This window comes from Vombatus ursinus, unplaced genomic scaffold (assembly GCF_900497805.2).
Source record: "Vombatus ursinus unplaced genomic scaffold, bare-nosed wombat genome assembly UNPS02014792.1, whole genome shotgun sequence".
Lineage (NCBI taxonomy): Eukaryota > Metazoa > Chordata > Mammalia > Diprotodontia > Vombatidae > Vombatus > Vombatus ursinus.
Window position 1 is genome coordinate 13,056,715 of NW_020954570.1, and position 20,585 is coordinate 13,077,299.

General features: G+C 37.6%; 1 protein-coding gene across 1 annotated transcript in view; it reads right to left on the reverse strand.

Annotated features, from left to right (window-relative positions):
* The window catches only part of KCNN2 (potassium calcium-activated channel subfamily N member 2), a 185,642-nt gene extending 174,448 nt beyond the window's left edge, over positions 1 to 11,194 (reverse strand). The window contains exons 1-2 of the mRNA XM_027869198.1: positions 9,893 to 11,194; positions 9,131 to 9,226 (exon numbers count right to left, since the gene is read on the reverse strand). Of these exons, the coding sequence (XP_027724999.1) occupies positions 9,131 to 9,226; positions 9,893 to 11,194 (1,398 nt within the window). The remainder of the gene's footprint in view (positions 1 to 9,130; positions 9,227 to 9,892) is intronic.
* Between the last annotated feature and the right edge of the window lie 9,391 nt (positions 11,195 to 20,585).

Genomic DNA, 20,585 nt, shown 5'->3' on the forward strand with positions numbered 1-20,585 from the left:
CAAAGAAAAAGGAAAAGGACTTATATGTACAAAAATACTTATAGCACCTCTTTTTGTGGTGGCAAAGAATTGGAATTGAGGGGATACTCATAAATTGGGGAATGGCTGAACAAGTTATGGCATATGATTATGATGGAGTACTATTGTGCTATAAGAAATTATCGAGGTGGTGGTTTCAAGGAAAACATGGTAAGACCCATATGAACTGAGGCAAAGTAAAGTGAGAAGAACCAGGATATCATTGCGCACAGCAGGAGCAATGTTATAATTATGATCAACTGTAAAAGACTTCACTAGTCTGATCAATAAATTGATCCAAGACAATTCCAAAGAACTCAAGATGAAAAAAAAAATGCTATTTACCTCCAGAGAGCGAGAACTAATGAACTCTGAGCACAAACTGAAGTATAATTTTCTACCTTTTTTTTGGATATGGCTAATATGGAAATATGTTTTACATGATTTCACATGTATAACTGATATTGTATTGCTTGCTTTCTTAGTGGGTAGAAGAGAGTTGAGAGGGAGGAAGATAATCTGGAACTCAAAATTAAAAAAAAATGTTTTAAATAAATAAATAAATTTTTTAAAAGAAAGGGGAAAAAAAGAAGCTTAGAAGTTAATTTGTTTCTGACCAGGTACTACAATAGCCTGACACCCAGGCTCACAAACTTGGTATCACCCTCAACTCCTCAATCCATCTCACTCTACACATCCAATGTGTTGCCAAATTGTAGTATTTCTATTTTCACCATATCACTAATATAGATTGGTTTCTCTCCACCACCCTCGTTCAGGCCCTCACTTCCTCTTACTGGACTACTACAATAACCTTTATGATCTCTTTGTCTCAAGTCTCTCTCCACTCTAAACCATCCTCCATTGAGGACCAAAGTGATTTTCCTAAGTCACTCACTTGTCAACCCTTACTCAATACTTCCCCCACCCCACTACCTTTATGATCAAATATGAAGTCCTCTGACATTCAATGCTCCTAAAATCTGGCTCCTTCCTACTCTTCCAGGAATCCTTTAACTTAAACTCACTGACATATTCCAGCTTCACCAACAATTCAATGATCCAGGTATGATGATGTTGATGATGATGATGATAATAGCTAACGTTCATATAGCACCTACTATGTGATAGACACTGTGACAATTGTTTTACAAATAGTATCACATTTGATCCTTACAACAACTTTGGGAAGTAGGTGCTTTTATTATGCCCATTTTAGAGATGAGAAAACTGAGGCAAATGGAGTTTAAATAGCTTGTCAAGTCAGGGTCACACAACTAGGAAGTATTTGAGGCTCCATTTGACTCAGGTCTTTTTAAATCCAGACCCAGCACTCTAGCCACTGTACCACATAACATTCTAAGTCTTAAGAAAAAGGCAGATCACCTGCTGTTTTTTTGAAAGCCCTGTGAGGTAGATGCCTAACTTTTACCTCACAGGTATCAAAATATTGTTTAACTATTCTATTCAGTATGAGAAACTGCAATAGAGATATCAGAAACAATGGTTTCACAACTTTCCAGGGCATAACCTGTATGATAACACTACAGTATTTTCACTGCAAGTTGCTTAGGAACAACTTCATTTAAGAAATAATTAGTGAGATGTTCAAGTATAAAAAGACATAATCTAACCTCCTCTTCCAAAAAAATATACACTTTGATTTTTTAAAAATCTAGATCATTTAAGGAAACAAATGCTATTTTTCTTAAATGTATTGTTTAGAAAGGCAAAAATGGGGTACTGGCTAGCTTCAGAGTTAGAAGAACCCATGTTCAAGTCCTGCTTGGTTGTAGATATACTACCTGTGAGACAGTGGACATGTTACAACCTCTCACTTCTTTAAGACTATAAAATGACAAGTTGTGAATTTGCATTAATGGAGAGTTTCCACAAGAGAATGTCTCTTCACCATGTCTAGAAACCAAATAAAATATTTATCAGGCTTAAGGAAAAAACTCCCGAACTAAATTGATTACTTATGAAGTATCTGACTTTCATTGCCTTTTCATTAAATCCATTTAGAGCCTCTTTTGGTAGCTTGCCAGATTTAGTTTTATAATAGTTTCCGCTGGCAGTGCCCTTTTTTTTCTGTGCTGTGATGTGACCTAGATAAGAAGGAATAAGCAAAACCACTTGTAGCAAAACTAAAAGTACCATTCCTAATTCACTTGTGATGCTACTCTGTAAACACAACAGGATGGTTTTATTTAGTACCAATTACATTAATAATGCAAAGGTCTTTAAACAGGTAGGTAGAATAAATTAGTCCTGAGTGATTTTGTTACTACACTGTATATACACGATGTTACAAGAACTGAGAGTCTCATTTCAGGTGATGTGAAATATGCTGATGACCTAGACACCACATAGCAAAATATCCCCTTCATATTTGTTTGTTTTACTGATCTCCCCTAGGTGACAGTCTATATAATCTCTGTAATTCTGTCATAATACGGGCATAAAGAACAATTCTAGGAAAATCTCTTCTTTCCTGCCCTCTTCCCAAAATTAGATACATGCTTTCAGTTTGTTTTCTCCTTGAAATTGGCACTTAATCAAATCAATTATTGATGGACTATCAGAAATTATTGAATGAATAAGAATAAGACTATTTGTCTATTAATAGGCTATCATCACTTCTTTAAAGAATTTCACATAAAAAAGACATCAATCAAGTAAAAGCTTTTCAGAAGTTGGAAAGATGGGAGAAAAAACTATTATGTATTTTCTGTTCAGCTTGGAAAGCAACCACTTATTTTAAGTGTCCCTACACACCTGGAGGTAAATAAGTAGGCTTTCGAGTGCCTTCTCAACTCTCAAAATCTTTACTGTAGTAGATATCCAACTACTACAATCAACTGTGGCTGGGGGGAGGGCAAGGTGTGAAAGTGTAAATGGGGGAGGAGAAAGACCAAATACTAAGTGAGTCTCTCTTTCTCTGTCTCTCTCCCTCTCCCACTCTCCCTTTCTTCCTTCCTTCTCATGTGTTTTCAAATCATGAACACCCCTCTGTACACTCCTAAAATGTGAGAAAATAGGACTTTTGAAAATTTAGAATAACTATTAATAGAGACATCTCTCCCTAAAAGCAAGGGAGAAGGAGAATTTTATAGTCTCGTGGTAGCCAAGTAAATGACAAAAGGGAAATCTGACAAATTTCTCATGTGTGATTTCTTGAACTAAATGACAGCAGAACACTATCCAAATGATCAATTCTCAAAAAAAGTCTAAAACTTGTTACACTTGCAGATGACTAGAAGCTCAGACACATTTTTTAAAAACTTTCAACTTACGGGGAAGATGTGGGAAAACTGGAACACTAATGCACCATTGGTGGAGTTGTGAATTGATCCAACCATTCTGGAGAGCAATTTGGAACTATGCTCAAACGGCTATAAAACTGTGCAAACCCTTTGATCCAGCAATACCACTACTAGGGCTGTAGCCCAAAGAGATCATATAAGAAGGAAAAGGACCCACATGTACAAAAATATTGATAGCAGCTCTTTTTGTGGTGGCAAAGAATTGGATATCAGGAGGATGCCCATCAACTGGGGAATGGCTGAACAAATGGTGGTATATGAATGTAATGGAATACTATTGTGCTACAAGAAATGACAAGCAGGCAGACTTCAGAAAAACCTGGAAAGACTCACATGAACTGATGCTGAGTGAAGTGAGCAGAACCAGGAGAACATTATAACAGCAATATTGTGTGAGGATCAACTGTGATAGACTTAGCTGTTCTCAGCAATACAATGATCTAAGACAATTTCAAAAGACTCATGATGGAAAATGCTATCCACATCCAGAGAAAGAACTATGGAGTCTGAATGAGATTGAAGCATACTATTTTCACTTTTTTGTTTTTTCTTTCTCATGGTTTTTCCCTTTTGTTCTGATTCTTCTTTCATAACATGACTAATGTGGAAATACGTTTAATGTGACTGTACATGTATAGCCCATATCAGATTGCTTACTGTCTTGGGGAGGTGAAAGAGAAGAGAAGGAGGGAGAAAAATTTGGAACTCAAAATCTTATAAAAATGAATGTTGAAAACTACTTTTACATGTAATTGGAAAAAAATAAAATAGTTAAATGAGGGGAAAACCCCCCAAAAAAACCCTATCAACTTAGTTGATGAGGTCAATATTTCCCCCCAGAAGTTAGACCTAGCCATGTATAGTAGGGGCAAGAGGGTGGTTTCACTGATTCAAATCCCCGCTCTGCAACTTATTACCTGTGTGACCTGGGGCAAATCATTTTATATCTCTGAGACTCAGTTTCCCATCCATAAAATAAGGAACCTTCCTCTAACATAATATATAACAATCCCTCAATTACTTAAATTTCAAGAGTTGCTGTGTCCAATTATTTTCCCACCCTATAGCCACACCAGTGATGAGTGTCTCTCTCCAAACTGAGCTAGGCTAATCTTCAAACAATACACATGAGCTGATGAAGCACTGCATTACTGTGCAGATTATTATTTACCTTGTAATCTTCCAAATCACTTTTGTTATTGTTGTTTTGCTCAGACCTATCATTTCACCTGTATAGGAAACTCCTGGTGAACCACTCTACCAATGCAAATGTGTTATTACTTTGCAAGTTTATGGTCATAGAGAGTTGATGGGGGCATTAAAAGACTAATTGACTTGCTGAACATCACAAAGCCAGCATATGGCAGAAGTGGTGCTTAAAACTAGGTCTTCCTGACTCCAAAGCCAGCTCTCTCAGTACTTGGCATGCTGCCTCGCAGCAATACTATTACACTTATTTAACTGCATCCTAGATGGAAGTGAATTCAGAATTAAAACTTCTTCCACACTGGAAAATTACAGAAATTTTAAGTATAAAGGTATGAAGAAGGTGAAGAGTAAAATTAAAGTCATAATTCTTATTAAAGTTCTAAATATTATTTGAAAGTAGTATTTTGCAATTAGTCCATTAAAGCAATATATCCAATATCAACTTCCAGTGATTTTTAAAAAATCATCATAAGCCTTCTGTAATTTATCACATTTCAATTCTGAAGATGGATTAAAAAGCTATACATGTGGCATACAGTTTCCATTTAGTATTGTGTAAAATTAATGTTTTTGAAGAGAGACATTTATTTGAAGAAAAAATTACTTTGCTAATAGATTTAGAATGTAGAATTTATTATGTAGTTATTATGTGTTATGGCACATGTAGCTACTGAAAAAAAACCCACTAAACTAGTTTATCTTGCCTCAGACTTTAGAAAGCAACTAAATATTGGAAATTATTAAACTCTGAAAAAGTATAAAAGGTAGCAATTATATAAACATTAATAGATTCAAAAGGTGAAGAGTTGTCTGTGGTGCTGAAATATGACACCAAAACTGAATTTATTCCACCGTTGAAAACTTCACGACCACATTTTTTCCCTTTTGTGCCTCACATGAACAATATTTCTTTGTGATATTTAGCCTAAATTTCTGTTAAAGGCTTCAGTGATAGTTTTGAAACTTGATTTCCTGAGGCTCCCAATGAAGAGGCTAAGTTCTCATAATGCTTTGTTAGTAGCTTTACAACTCTTTGAATACAAAACATTTGAAAAGCATTTATTCTCCTCCAATTTCATATGAAATGAAACATATGCAAGAGATCAGTATGGTAACCAAAATGAGAAGCTGTCAAAAATGACAGCTGGATATTTTAGGTTATAAAAAAAAATTCAAGATGAAGTTATGAAAAACAAATCAATTCACAAAATATTGATTTCCTATCACATAATATACTAACATGTTTGGCAAATCAAAGAGGCTTCCTTATACCTTATATGGAAGTTAAACTTGAACCAATATATGTAGGACATACATCTGCAACACTGCATGTTGAGGCAAAAAACCATGTAATTAGCAGCCACCTGGTGAAAAGAGCATTTAGGGATAGAGTGCCAGGCCTGGAATCAGAAAGATTATCCAACCTCAGACACCTACTAGCTGTGTGACCCTGGGCAAGTCACTTAATCCTGTTTGCCTTAGTTCCTCATCTATAAAATAAGCTGGAGAAGGAAATGGCAAACCACTTCAGTATCTTTGCCAAGAAAACCCCAAATGGGTCCAAAGAATTGGACGTGATTGAATAACAATAATGGAAAATGCAATGGACTTTTTTCCCTACTATTAACAATGTAGATTTATATGCAATATTTTGCATACATTCTTGAATATATTCTAGAGTCAAAAGAAAATATCATGACACTTTCATAGTTCCCTACTTTCTAACTTGGTGGGCTTAAAGCTTTTTTTTCCTTCCTCTTTTCCCCTTTTTCCCTTCCTTCTTTCTTTCCTGCCTTCCTTCCTTCCTTCCATCCTTCACTTCTTATTACTAGCTGATATAAAAAGCATCTCTCGGGAACTTAGGAAAAAAATCTGATTTTTAAAAAAGACAGACATCATCAGGGGTAAAAGGATTTTCAGTTAAGAAAAAATTCTCAAATAAAACATGAAATTTAAAAGCTGCATATCCATATTGGACACATAATAGTTGTATGACATTGTTTAATACTTATTCTGAATTTACAAAAGGTTCGTAATCTTGTGATTTGTGTCACAAGTTTCAGATAAAATCCAAACTTATAAAAGCCTTTCCCAATCCTTGATGATAATGCTTCCCTCTGTGGTTATCTCCAATTTATACTGAATATATGTTGTTTGTGCATAGTTGTTTATAGATTGCCCGTGAGCTCCATTTGGCACAGAACAAGGTGCTTAATAAATGTTTATTGCCTTGACTTGATAGAAACAATAGAATATATTGCAGTGATTTCAATAGGAAAAAGGAAATGTTACCTTTTTGAAATGTTAGTGTCAATTTTTTTTAGGACAAACTGTCATTCAGGAAGCTATTACATTTCAAGTAAGGCAAATATACTTCCCTAATTCTAGCAGAGTAACTTTTGCGAGTTTTAGTCCTTATGACTTTTAATAGAGTATCAAAATTATTCATGGATATATGATTAATATTGTGTCATCATGCTTTAGGTTTCTGTATGGTTTTATTTTGCACACACAGAAAAGCAATAATCATAACAATTCAAACATTTTAGTTAGTAGGACACTTGCTATGGATAAATTAAACACATTGGTAAAATGCTCCTCGTTGTTTCTTACAGTCTTCCCCAAGAACATATTAAGTCATGAAATGTAATGGTTACCTGTGACCATGTCAAGTCTTTTGTGGTTGTAATTTAATGAAACTTCTGTGCTTTAGGGTTGAAAGCAAAATGTTATGTGAATATGTTTGATGATAAAATATAATCACATGAACTACAGGGGAAGAAATCATTGAGAAGTGCAAGTCATTCTCAATCAAAATCTCAAAGTTGAGAAAAAGTAGTTTTATATGCTACTGAAATCTTGTCTTTAATTCACTAAAATACTTGTATAATTGAACTGAAAAACAGAAGCATCATGTTTCAGCAACATTTGTGTGGTTTTTTTGGGGGGGCTGTAATTATAAGAATAAGAGAACGTACTCAATTTTAGAAATTACATCTTATAATGCCTTCAAACATAAAATAGCAATATAATACTTTTTTCCTAATTAGAATAATCCACTGTGATATAACCTAGGAATAAAGAGCAAGCTCTAAAACCAATAAAGAAGTATGTAATTTAAACTGCGTGTGGTTATTGAGGTTGCTCTGCCAGTAAAGTTTCATTCATTCTTTGTACCTAATCTCTGTTCTTCTACCCTAACCCTACTATTCCAAATGTGACCTTCCTTTATTCCAGATACTTTGAGATTTTCAAGATTAACTCAAAACTAGCAGTGATGACATATTTCTCCTTGGTAGCTTCCACAATAATTTATATATATGTATATATATGTGTGTGTGTGTGTGTGTATGTACATTTTAAAAAGTTATCTTAAATTTTTCCCTTTCAATGTTAGTGCACATTTGCTAGATGATAATTTAAAATAAATACTAATTTATTCAGATGAAAGTATTAACTGGCAGCCTAAATAAGAAGACAGCTCCCAAAGGAAAGCATTCATCAGCGTAAATGTGAGGATTTGATGTTTAAAGCAAATATTTATAACAGTGTCATAGAATTACAAGATATATTTATGTAGGAAACACTGGAAAGCAATCAAATCTCTCTAGTCCTTCAATATAAAAAGCACTCACTTCAAAACATCCATGTGTTAATAATGAAACTGTGTTTATATTCTATCACTCTTTGCCCTTGTTTCACTGGTGCAGAAAACTCCCAGTGAGGAAAATTTCTCCTATGCCAATTAAAAACCATAGGTATACTGCAACTTATCACAGAGAGTTGTCTGGGATACTGAGAAGTTATTTGACTTGCCCAGGGTCACACAATGTATGTCAAGAGACAAAACTTGAACTCCTATCCTCCTGACTCCAACACTAAGTCAAATTTCCTGTCTATGGACGCAACAATTTAAAGAAAGAATGTTCTATTATAATTTATAGGATATTCATTAACTAGACCAATGGCAGAAAAGTCAGACTGAAAAACCGTACTTAAATTTTTTTTTTTAACTTTTCCCCCCCTCTTTTAATACTTGGTTAACTGATAATTACTTTTGCTGTTTGTCCACTAGATGGCTATGATTTCCCCTACATATCCCTTCACAGTTGAAAAGGAATAAAACAGATACAATTAATTTAAAAAAACAACACTTGATTATGAAGTGAAACAAGAAAGCATCAAACATGCTAGGATCATGAGAAGAAATAGAAACCCTAAAGATTACAGAAAAAGAGGAGGGTGAAGAGGAAGGGAAAGAGAAAGAACCTATTTTAATAACTTAAAGAATTTAATTCCTAGAGTCAAATTACCCAAGAAGTAGTTCTATTCCTACACAGATATTTACAGCTCTGTTGAGGAAAACAAGAAATATTCTATTCCATTTTTAAGCTGAAAACCACCATAATATTTCAAAACACTAAGTTTTTGTTTTTTACAGTTTACTCTTTTAGAACTTTAAGCTATGTCCTTGTAACCCCATTAGCCTGGGTTTTTTTTTAAAGTCTGACTGATTCATTCACTCATTCTTATTAAGGAAGCATTTCCATAATTCATAAAAGCAGTATATTTGTTACCTGGATCTCCCTGGCGTGATACACAATGATAAGACCAAGCAGGATAATTGTGGAGAGGCTGATAAGGCATTTCAGAGCTAGGGAATACAGGGATGCCTGAAATAGAGACAAGAACTTTATATAAAAACCACATTAAAATGGTGTGTCAATTCACTGCCACCCCCTATAATGACACACGGAGACAAGCAGTTTCTGCAATCATAGTGAACCCTCCTCCCTCTTTCCTCACCTGCCCTTCATTCTGCCTCTGGGACCATACATAGACTAGGGTATATGAGGATAAAGAGGATAAGGTAGAAGGTGATCTGCGGGACCCAGCTATAGGTCCCAAAACTACAGAAGGATAACTGAACACGAGGAAACGAGGAAGAAAAGTTACTACGGGCTTAAAGGTGCAGGAGAAAGGAAGCAAAGCCAGACAGAGTGGCACAAAGTAGACCTCCCGGTGACCCTTAATGATTTATTTAATTTGCAGGAATACCCAGGCACCTTGGGCAGCAGCAAGAGGCACTTCCAAAACGCTCCCTCGATCAGAGTAGGCATTCTGAAGCAAAGATCTCTAGGAAAGGAAGGGGCTGTGCAGGCCCAAATGTCTTAGGGTCCCCACTCTTCCAAGCACTGACCCACCCCATATATGACTCTGCCTATCTAACCTGAGGAGTGTAAGGGTTCAAAGGGCGGAGTGGTTTAGTGCTTTTGTGTGTGCCCACTCATCCTAGGATAGGGAAGTAAGTGGAGTGTGATTGAGGCGGAAGAGTGTACCTTGTCGTAGGCGCCCCAGGACAGCTCAGTCTCAATGACCATGACCACAATCCCGAACATGCCGAAGATGAGCGCGTAGTCGCTGAGCCGCTTTCTCTTCTCAAACAAGGCTCTCCGAAGGCCTAGCCTGTAACCTATGTTCTGGTTTTTCTTCTTGCTAGACTTGGTCCCGCTGCTGCTGCCCGGTCCGCTGCTTCTCCCACCCCCACCTCCTCCATCTCCACTACCGACACCCCCACCGCTCCCATACAGCGCTAGGTTGTTAGAGTTATTGTGCTCGGGTTTGGACACTACTATCTCCGGGGCTGAGGAAGAGGGAGCAGCAGCAGCAGGAGGAGGAACGGCAGCAGCTGGGGAAGAGGACCTACAGCCACCAGAAGCTGAGGGCTGCAGGGGCTGAGACTCTGAGTCCATCTCATGCAGGTTCCTGCGGGAGGAGCTTAAGTTGCTGAGTGGACGCATCACTCCTCCGTTGTACCTGCAGCTGCTCATGGCTATTTCAGTGAAGGGGTTGCTTTCCCGGCGAACCTGCTGCAGCTGCTGCTGCTGCTGCTGGTGATGGCGATGGTGGTGGAGGTGCCCGCTGCCACCGCCGCTGCTTCTGAGGCTGCTGGTGGGGCTGGCAGCCTGCTGCAAGCTGCACTGGTGGTATTGGGAAGAGTATTGGTACTGTGGGAACTGCTGCTGCTGCTGTTTCCTGGGGACACTGGCATGGCTAGATGGATTCAACTCAGTCACATTGAGCTGACTGCCCCTCCGAGAAGAACAGCAGCAGCAGGATGAGGTGGAAACAGGCGTGGAATGGCGGGTTCCAAAGGCGCTGCCGGGTGATGAGGTGCGGAGCAGCAGAGGCAGATTATCCCCCACCCTTCCCCCCGCCACCTGGGCGCTGGAGGAGGCGCAGCTGTTGCACTGAAGGCATGAGCTACTGCCGCTACTACCCGGCTGCCACTGGTGTATCTGTGGCGGCGGCTGCTGCTGCTGCTGCTGGTAGTAATGTTGTTGCTTTGAATGCTGCTGGAAGGAGAGGCACGGTTTGTCTTGGGTCTGCTGCTGCGGTTGTGGCTGATTTTGCTGTTGCTGCTGCTGCTGATCGGAAAAGAAGCCTCGCTGCAACTGCAATGGGGTTTCCATATCAGAACTGTTAAAGCTGCAGGGAGACCTGGCGGTGGTGCACCCTGCGCAATGCGTTATGGTAGAGAGAGGGGAGTCCTGCTGCTGGTGAGAGGAAGGGCCCATCCCGGCTCCTGTAGAATCCAGGAGGTGAGTCCTATTGGTCGGGCGTACCAAAACAACGGGCATGACATCACCTGCGGGTAAAGGAGAGCGAGTTGCAGTGCTAGGCTTTGAGGAGAGGAGGGGGAGGGGGGGAGAAAGAGGAGTTAATGGAACTGGGTTGCGAAGAGGGGCGGGGAAGGAAGAGAGGAGAGATACAGTAGTGCACCGCACATCTCCAGTGAGAAGCAGTGAGAAGCAGCAAGAAGGGTGAGAAAGGTGGCTCAGAGACCTGGCTCGGGTGGTTTCACTTGCTTAGGTGCAGAGGCATGGGGGGAACTAAGGGAGGGGCGGCGGTACAGCGAGGAGAAACCCTCAGGGGTGGTTGCTGAGGCCTGGTAAGGATTATCACTCCACTAGCCACTCTTCTAGAGAAGTGCAAGTTATGCAAAGAGCCACTAATCACCTGCTCCCATGTCTCCCCATCCTCATTCTTTGATTCAGCCAAACTGGTCTTCTCTCGGTTCCTCACATCCGTCACTCCGTCTCCGGTCCCTGTGCCTTTGAACTGGCTATCCCATAAACCTGGAATGCACCCCCTCCTTACCTTAATCTAACAGTCTCTCTCTTTAAAATTCAGCTTAAGGACCATCTTCTGCATGAAACCTCTCTAAATCCCCTCGAAGTCTAATGCCCTCCCTCTCAAATTAACTTGTATTAACTATTTTGTATAAATTTATATTTATCAACTTTTTACTTATGCTGTGTATATTTTGATATGTTAATTGTTCTCTCCATTAGAATGTAAGTTCTTGCTAGTAAGGATTTTTATCGTTCTTTTACCTGTATGCTCAGCTCCTAGCCCAATGCCTGGTGCATAGTAGGCATTTAATACTTGCCGGTTGACTGATTTAATTTACAATGCATTCTAGCTCCCAGAATCTCTTATCAGAAGGGTGAAGCCAGCAGATCCTCAGAAAAGGAGTTATGTATGTATGAATTGGGGTATGGAGAGGTGGGGAGACGGGAACCGTTTTATTTGGATCCTCTATTGACAAAACTAGACAAGACTTCCTTTTCCCCGTCCCTTCCCCCACCGCTATCCTGTCTTAGGTCACGCTCCTGAAAAAGAGAAGCTTACTGTCCTTAGCGATGTAGTTTTAGAAGTCTCTGCAAGGATACCAGATACTAGGTAGAAAAGTTCGGCCAGTGGTGGTGCCAAACCTCTTACATTTGCTATAGCACCTATTGTGGCCACAGGAAACCTTGGTCCTTTGATTCAGGTCTTCCTTCCGGCTGGGCTCTTGGTTAGGCGTGTTTCCCCATCCCTAGCAGTCTCAGAACCAGCTTAGGTACCAGTATTCAATCTGACTGACGAGGAAAGAACGGGAAAAACTGACTGTGTCTAACTGTTAGGGCTGAAGAGAGATTTGGGAATGGTAAGGAGGTCTCCAAAGCAACTCTTCGGACCCCCTTTAAAGCCCGTGACCCCGTAGAGGAGCTACAAGGGCTTGGGCTGTGCTGGAGCTGGGAAGGTGGCAGGGGCCCGGGGCGGGATTCCCAACGCTAAACTGTAACTAAGAGAGAGAGTCCTTACATTTATGCCTTTTTAGAAACATCAAGGAGGTGGTGCCCCAAGGCACTGAGTCCAGTTTCCCTGGCTCGAAGTGGCTGCCTGCCTTCCCAAAGGTTCACTAGGTTTTTCCTGCGCTTGGGAAGACTATGCCCACGTGGGGAACTGTCCAGGGAAGTAGATCTTAGTTTAGGCAGGATCCCAGTGATGTGGTCCTACCAGCTCCAGCTCCTCCTTTTCCCACTTTGTTGGTCCCGCCTACCTGCAACACAGACACAACAGAAGAACGAAGTGGTTACTATAGGGTTTTGAAGCTTCTCTCTGGGCAAAACCTAGTTTGGATTGAGGGCAAAGCTACTGAGAGGGGCAAAGTGCTGACGAGCTAATAAGGAAGGGTAGCCACACACCATTGATAGTTTTAATAATATTAACACTTTCCACAACGAATAATAACTGGAGATATGGACTTTAATTAGAAACAACTTGATATTGTAAATTTTCATTTTAAAAATTCCAAAATTTTATCCTCTCAACCTGCTTGCTGCTTCCTGCTTCCATTCAGCTTCCCGAGGACAAGCACTGTCTTTTGCCTTTCTTTGGAGACTCGAAGCTTAGCACAGCGTCCAGGGAATAGTAAGCAATTAATAAATTCTTATTGACTGATCGACTGGTTTCTAAATGTGGCAGTTCCTTGGCCCCTCTCCCAAACTTTCTTGTGAATTAAAGTTCTGGCTAAGTCAGATAGATGCAAAGTCCTGTATTGGCCTTTGGGAAATTTGCTTTGAAAACAGTGACTTTAAGCATGATGGAGATTTGTTTTAATGGATTGGCAAAAATAACCTGAGCAGAGGATCACTTTCATTAAGTAATTGAATTGCTAAGCTGGATCCAATTTCTTGATATTCTACTCTGCAACATCCCTAAAGTTGGTCACCTGCTGCTTGTTTCTCTCTGTGTGTTTTTCCAAGAGTATAAAGTGAATAATTCATTTTAGTAGATCCTTTAGCAAATGTAATATGTGAATTGAAGAACTGCATTTAATAAATGGTCAAAAGAATGTTTGGGGGATAGCCAAACTATTCCCACTTATAAACTATCATTGACTATCACAATTTTCCCCATATTGTCTTGGTCCAAATTATGACAGCCACAATTTATTGGTGGGGATCCTTGGGCTATCTCCAATACATACTTCTCAGATATTAGAACTCTATGATCCCATGAGAAATCTGATTCAGGAAATATCTTCTCCCTTAATAACTGATTAGAGCAAGTATGCTTTGTTAATTTCTAAATGACAAATGTTATTGGGACCATCTGCTTTCTGTACCTTCCTAACCAAAAGTTTCATTAGGAAACAACATTTATCTTTTGAAGGATTATTTTTAAATCAAACTCATTTAGCCAGAAGATCAGATTCTGTATGCTACAATACTTTTTCTGCCCTCCCATTTTGAAAAATCTATGGTGCAATGTTTTGGATCTATGAAAAGCCACAAGATCTTGGGTCAACTAAGTAAGCACTGAATGCTGAATAAATGAAAAACTTAAATACCACAAGTTTTTGTGTTAAATAACTTGTTTTTAAAAATAAAAGCATGTGAAAGGAGAAAAGATTTTCATACATATAGCCTATTTACACTCTGTTTAATGTTCCAATTAAGATAAAATTGGCACAGTATTTTTTCAGTTATTCTATGAGCTTGAATAGAACCATCTCCAAAGAGCTGAATACTTCTGAGAGATGTTATCTTGCTTAATTAACTAGTATTTTCTTAACTTTTCAGAATCAAAGATGAAAGAGCTTGTAGAAATCCAAAGAATCCTCATAATTATACCTTACAGCATTGTAGTAGGAAGAATCTTCAGTATCTTATAAAATTTCTCAGGGAAAAGAGTGACTATTTTTCTTGGTGTCAGACAATTTCCAGAATGCTAGATGCAGGAGTTGTGAAAAATCTCTTTATTACACAGGATGGTAGTAGCCTCATTATCTTTTGCCACCTATATTTTCCTATTACAGTATAGGAATTATTGTCTTGCAATTAACCTAGGAGGCGCTTCTTATTGTTTTCTTTTGTTGATAAGGCTTCATTAAAGTTCTGATCTGATTCCTCATCATTGCATGAAAATGATCCTGGGTTAAGGAGGACTATGCCAATTCATCATGTGCCCTGATGGTTCTGAAAAAGCTTTGAATACCACCAGGAAATTGTTTATCTGTTGCCAAAACTAACCCTACAGTCTTAAACCTGGCCACTAAGTGGTGAGGGTATTTTTGTTATTGATGTTTGTTTCGGCTGAAAACTCCCAAAGACCCTCTAGTAAGGTTAAAATTTGTGTTGGATGCCCACACCAATAAAATAATAGATTTTTGAAGTATTAAAATATAAGTACTATATAGAGTTTTCATTAACCCTCAAAGAATTTTGAAGACATAGGATGCAACATGTGTACAAGAGAATAAGAAGATGGCATTACGGATTTCCAAAAAGAAAAAAAATGGAATTCAGACTTATTGTACCTTTAGCTCTTGATAACATCTGACTACTGTATATTTTAGAGATACATTACTATAGTCTTAATGAGATGCTTATTGGTCTCTTAACTTAGTGTTTTATTAATTTATACTGTCATTATAACTTTGTTATACAGTAATGCATTACTTAAATATGTTAGTAATATAATCATATCATTGAGTATTGATTGATAATATTATTAGATTGCAGTTTAGAAATGTTTATTTTCATTATTTTTATTTTCTGTCAACATAAGGTTGACAAATGAGAAATCTTTACAAAGTAATTGTCAGCACTACACTGCTTTCCATCTCTTCACTTACATTATTTTGTATCTATGTCATGTATATAATTTGTATATGTGTGTTTGTGCTTGAGTATAAATAACAGTTTCATAGTTAATGACTTACACATAGTAGTCAATAAATATTTGAGGGAGACATAAAAAGGGAAGAATGAGAAAAGTGATATAAGTAAGTTTCAGAAAATTAGATTTGCTTCCTTGATCTTCCTAGTAAGGTATACAAAAGTATTGGAGTTTCCTCTTTCAACACAAGAGGTCATACTAATCCACACAATGTATTCAAATCTAAAGAACAGTAATTTCATTTACCGTTCCTGGATAGTAGGTTTTAAAAATTTGTTTTTTAATATATCAAGTCATTTATTTTTTTCACATTTTTGTTTGTCTACCCACCCATGTGTTACATTCAAACCACAGTAGCCTTTTTAAGAATACTTGGCTTGTACAAAGTGCTATAGATGATCTGTGAGGAATAACCTGCTGCCTAAATAGTACTTCTCTGACAGTCTCTGTCCTCAGGAAGCTTATATTTTACACAAATAAGCATAACATACATCCAAATATAATTTCAGAAGTGGGTTAAGAGCTATCAAGTGAAAGAATCAAGAAAGGCCTCTTTTTGTAGGACATAGCACTTGAGCTGAGCCTTAAAGGGATATAAGGATTCCAAGAAATGGAGGGGAGGAGAAGGGGCATTCAAGGTATCGGAGCAAAGGCATGGAGACCAAGAGGTTGAAGAGCAGGGTATGGCAAACAGCACAAAAAACAAATGGGGTTGGAAAAGAAATTACATGAGGTGGAGTTGACTTTTCCCCCCTCTACATTTTGGATATTTATATAGCAGAAGCCCCTTATACTGCAGCCCATTATTTATGTAGGTTTAGACATGCCACAGTTACTAACCATTTGCCCTTAAGCAAATGGGCCTCGGTGTCTTCATCTGTAAAGGGGATAGATTTTAACCAGATGATATTTAATCTATAAAATAATTCTAAATCATTCCTTCCACAATATAGCTGTAAGTCGGCTATAACACAGTTAAGCATTAAGCTAAATACTAGACCTGTCTTCCAAGAAAGCCTTGTATAGACATTCTATTGTATTTGAAGAACTGATTGCAATAATCATTAAGTCCCTGTTCATTAATATTGACATAAAATATTGCTAGAGGGAGGCACATAGGTGTTTTTATCCACTTCTGCTAAGTAAGAGTCCCAAATAATATGGGACTGTTTTAAAATATAATGTTAAAGAGAATCTACTTTTTTTTTGCTATTCTTTTTCTTTGCTTTCATTCTCCCCATTGAGTTTTGCACTCACCATTCAACTATGCATTACACATTTTAAGGAAATAGAATTAGAATAGTGGTGGCTAATCAAAAATGGCTAAATCGGAATTAAACACTGACGTAATCATAACTGTCATTACAAAAATGCAATATGATCACATAGATTCTTCATTCTCCAAAGCCCACTCAACTACTTTTTCTATGACCACCCAGTTTGAAATGATTTCTCATCCATCTGATTTCATAGGACTTTATATTCCTTTGTGCATTTATAATTTATTTTCTAATTTGTATTATGTATTTATAATTCACTTCCTTCTACTACTCTCAGCAGAGATCCTGATCTTCTACATCTTTGTAGCTCCTCTAGCACCTAGCATGATACCTTGTCCCTAAATTTTTTGTTACTGCTGAATTAATGAATGTTGTACATATAATGGTATTAATATTAGAAATGATGTTTTAGAACTAGGGATTGTTATTCAATGGAAACATAGATTTTAGAAGGGTTTCTTAATTTTATGTGAAAATAGTAATAGGTGGTGTAAAGTGGCATAATATCAGTACATAAAACTAGTAGAATCTCTGGTATTTTTCTTTGTGAAGTTTAAGAAATGCATCCTCAAGACCTGGAACCTGTTATGTTGCTATATAAGCCCTAACAGCCATTCTAGTACCTTCTGCTATGATTTGAATGATATAAGATACTTATAAGAGTAACTTCTATTCCTGTTCAGCAGTATTACTTTGTAGAAAGATTAATGAAAACAAATTGAATTTATAATCAAATAATCAAGATTCATGGTTCATATACAGAGGTGACTTAAAATATTTTCAAGTAAGAAAAGTCATTATTTGCAAACATCAAAGTTCTATATAAATACTAATGCCATCACTATTACCTTTTAGTAACAACAATAACAGAATTTATGTAGAGCATTAAGGTTTACAGAGTGTTTTAGAAGTGTTATCTTATTTTATCTTTATAACAATCAGCTATTATTTCAGTTTTACAGAGGTTAAATGACTTACCCAGGGTCACATAGCTGCATTTGTCTGGGGCTGGATTTGAACTCAGGTCTTCTTGACTGCAGGTTCAATTCTATGTACTGAACCACCTCACTGCCCCAATCATGCACACTGAGGCAGTGAGATCCATAAGTGCATAGAATACTGGACCTGGAATTAGGATAAGACTTGAGTTCAAATATGGGCTCAGACACTAGTTGTGTGAGCTGGCAATTCATTTAATCTAAGGCTAATAAGTAAGGTTGTTTGGAAGAACAAATGAGGTAATATATTCAAAGAACTTTGAAAACCTTAAAATACTATATAAATGTCAGTTATTTTCTTATACATTATCTGGAATTTGGCCTCAATTGAAATATCCTGGATAAATATCTATAATCATAAAATTTGCATATGTAATAATTTGTCTCCTTATTTGCTACCAAAGAGTGATTATCAAAAAAAGAAAGTTTTAATCTCTTGAAGCTATAATTAGGATATGGCATTTACCTCTTCTATTTGCTTTTCTCTTTTTATTGTCTACATGATTTTTGTTACTACTGAGTTCTCAAAAAAAAAAAAGCATTTGAGAGGAGTGAAAAAGTTCCAATCTCTATCACTGATCTGTAAACATCTGTAAACCAAAATGAGTTGGCTGATATTGTAATCTTTGATTTGTCCAGGTATTGATGGATCTAGGAATCTATACATGACTAGAACATGCCAGAGACTTCTCAGTCAGAATAGTATAATATGGCAGCCTTTAATTATTTTTCTTACGTCTTTTATCCATCTCCATTTCAAGAGCTATGCTTTTAATTAATGGGTTTTTAATAAATATCAGAATGAATGAGCAAATGCTAAACCAACTTAAGAATTCTGATTTTTATTTTAATTTTGCGTGCCTTTTCCTCCTCATCTTATTAAGAGATAATTTCAAATCAAGCTACATAATCATCATTCTCAACATTTGTTCTTAAAATAAACTTCTTCACACCCTCTCACCATGCTTAAACCATCTGAAGCTGGCATAAGGGTACCCAGAACAACTATCCAGGGAAAGAAGGGGCTTGGATGCCCCCCATTTGTCCCCAAACCTTCTTATCTGCCTTCCATACTTTTGATCAAGACTTTATTTCTTTTTCTAAATCAGACCCGCACAACTTGTAAACTTCTTTTTTTTTTTTTGGTCAGGCAATTGGGGTTAAGTGACTTGCCCAGGGTCACACAGCTAGTAAGTGTCACGTGTTTGGTCTGAGACCAGATTTGAACTCAGGTCCTCCTGACTTCAGGGCTAGTACTCTATCCACTGTGCCACCTAGCTGCCCCCAATTTTTTTTTGTTTGTTTTTGTTGTTGTTGTTGTTTTGTAAACTTCTTTGGGTTGCAGATAGGTTACACTAGAGACAGAATGATGATGCCGTGGGTCATGTGACAAACAAGGGGCAACCCTGCATTTTTCGTGGGCCACTTGAAATCCTTTGGTGGTCTGCATGTTGTGTAGGTCTGTTCTAAATCTTTCAAACCCATTGCTCAGACTGCCCGACTTTCCTTTACATTTCAACTGTATCTCAGACTGCACCTACTATTGTTAAGCCAATGTTTTATTAAAACCCTACTTTCCCAAGCTGTGGAGTCAATTTCAACCTAGGGGTTTCTCTTCATTAATCTACATAAACCTGCACTGTCTTTTCCTAGTCACAATGTAGGAAGAAGTTTGTGAAAGAATGCCAGACCACTCCCAGCCTTGGATGATCTGACACAAGAATCTGTCTCTTCTCAGGCTTGAGACACAATGGGCTTCCTTACTGTAGATTAAATTACTTGTGAACTTGGGTAGGGGCTGACCAGGATAAGGAGTTAGGCCATATAGCTCAAGTCTTACACTTGCATCTTATTGTAGTAACTCAGAGATGTTCCAGTATCAATCTATTATTTAATAGATTTAGTTTTGTACTTACAAAAACTTCTTGATTATGGAAATTTGCCAAAAAAAAAGAACAGGGACATAACTATATAGTAAGTATAGCAATGCTTCCCTAACTTCATGTCAATTCCAGGCAAAAGTTATGTAGATGGCCAATTGTGTTGAGCCAGTCAACATTAGTCAAATGGATTATTCATATTTGGGGAAATTGAGTCAGGAGACTTCTACTTCAGCTCATGCAAAGAGTTGTTCTCCCAGTCCTTCCCATGAGAACATCCCCCGCACTTCATAGATGTAAAACCCCATGGAGTTGCTAGCACCATGGATCATTGGCTCAATAGTATTCCTTCATGAGCATACCTGGAGTCAGACTCAAGAATACTATCAGTTAAAAGTCTCATAAGGTCTTGCATAGCATGTTCCAATAATCAGAGATTCAGGTGGGTTCAGCTCTCAAAGATCACATATCCTTGGTAATAAGTATTGACTATAATCTCACATTGGTAATAAGAGATTCATTGCAACTTGATGTAACTAGTACCTGTGCTAAGTAGATTTTTTTTCTCTTCCCAAGTTCAACATTACACAATTGATTTTGCTTTAAGATGCTTAATAAACAATAAAACACTTGGGATGTGTAAATATAATAATCCCAAATTATAGAGAGAACAGATTTTGTGAAACATTATCTGTAGTAGAATTTGTTCAGTTTTTAACCATGTTCAAATGAACACATAGATCACTACTCTCAGAATCCCTTCAAATAATGGTAACATCTTTAAGGTGAATCTTGAGTAGTTTGTTTACATTCTTACCCATGTTCTACTTCCAGATTGAATAACAAATATAAGTAAAATCA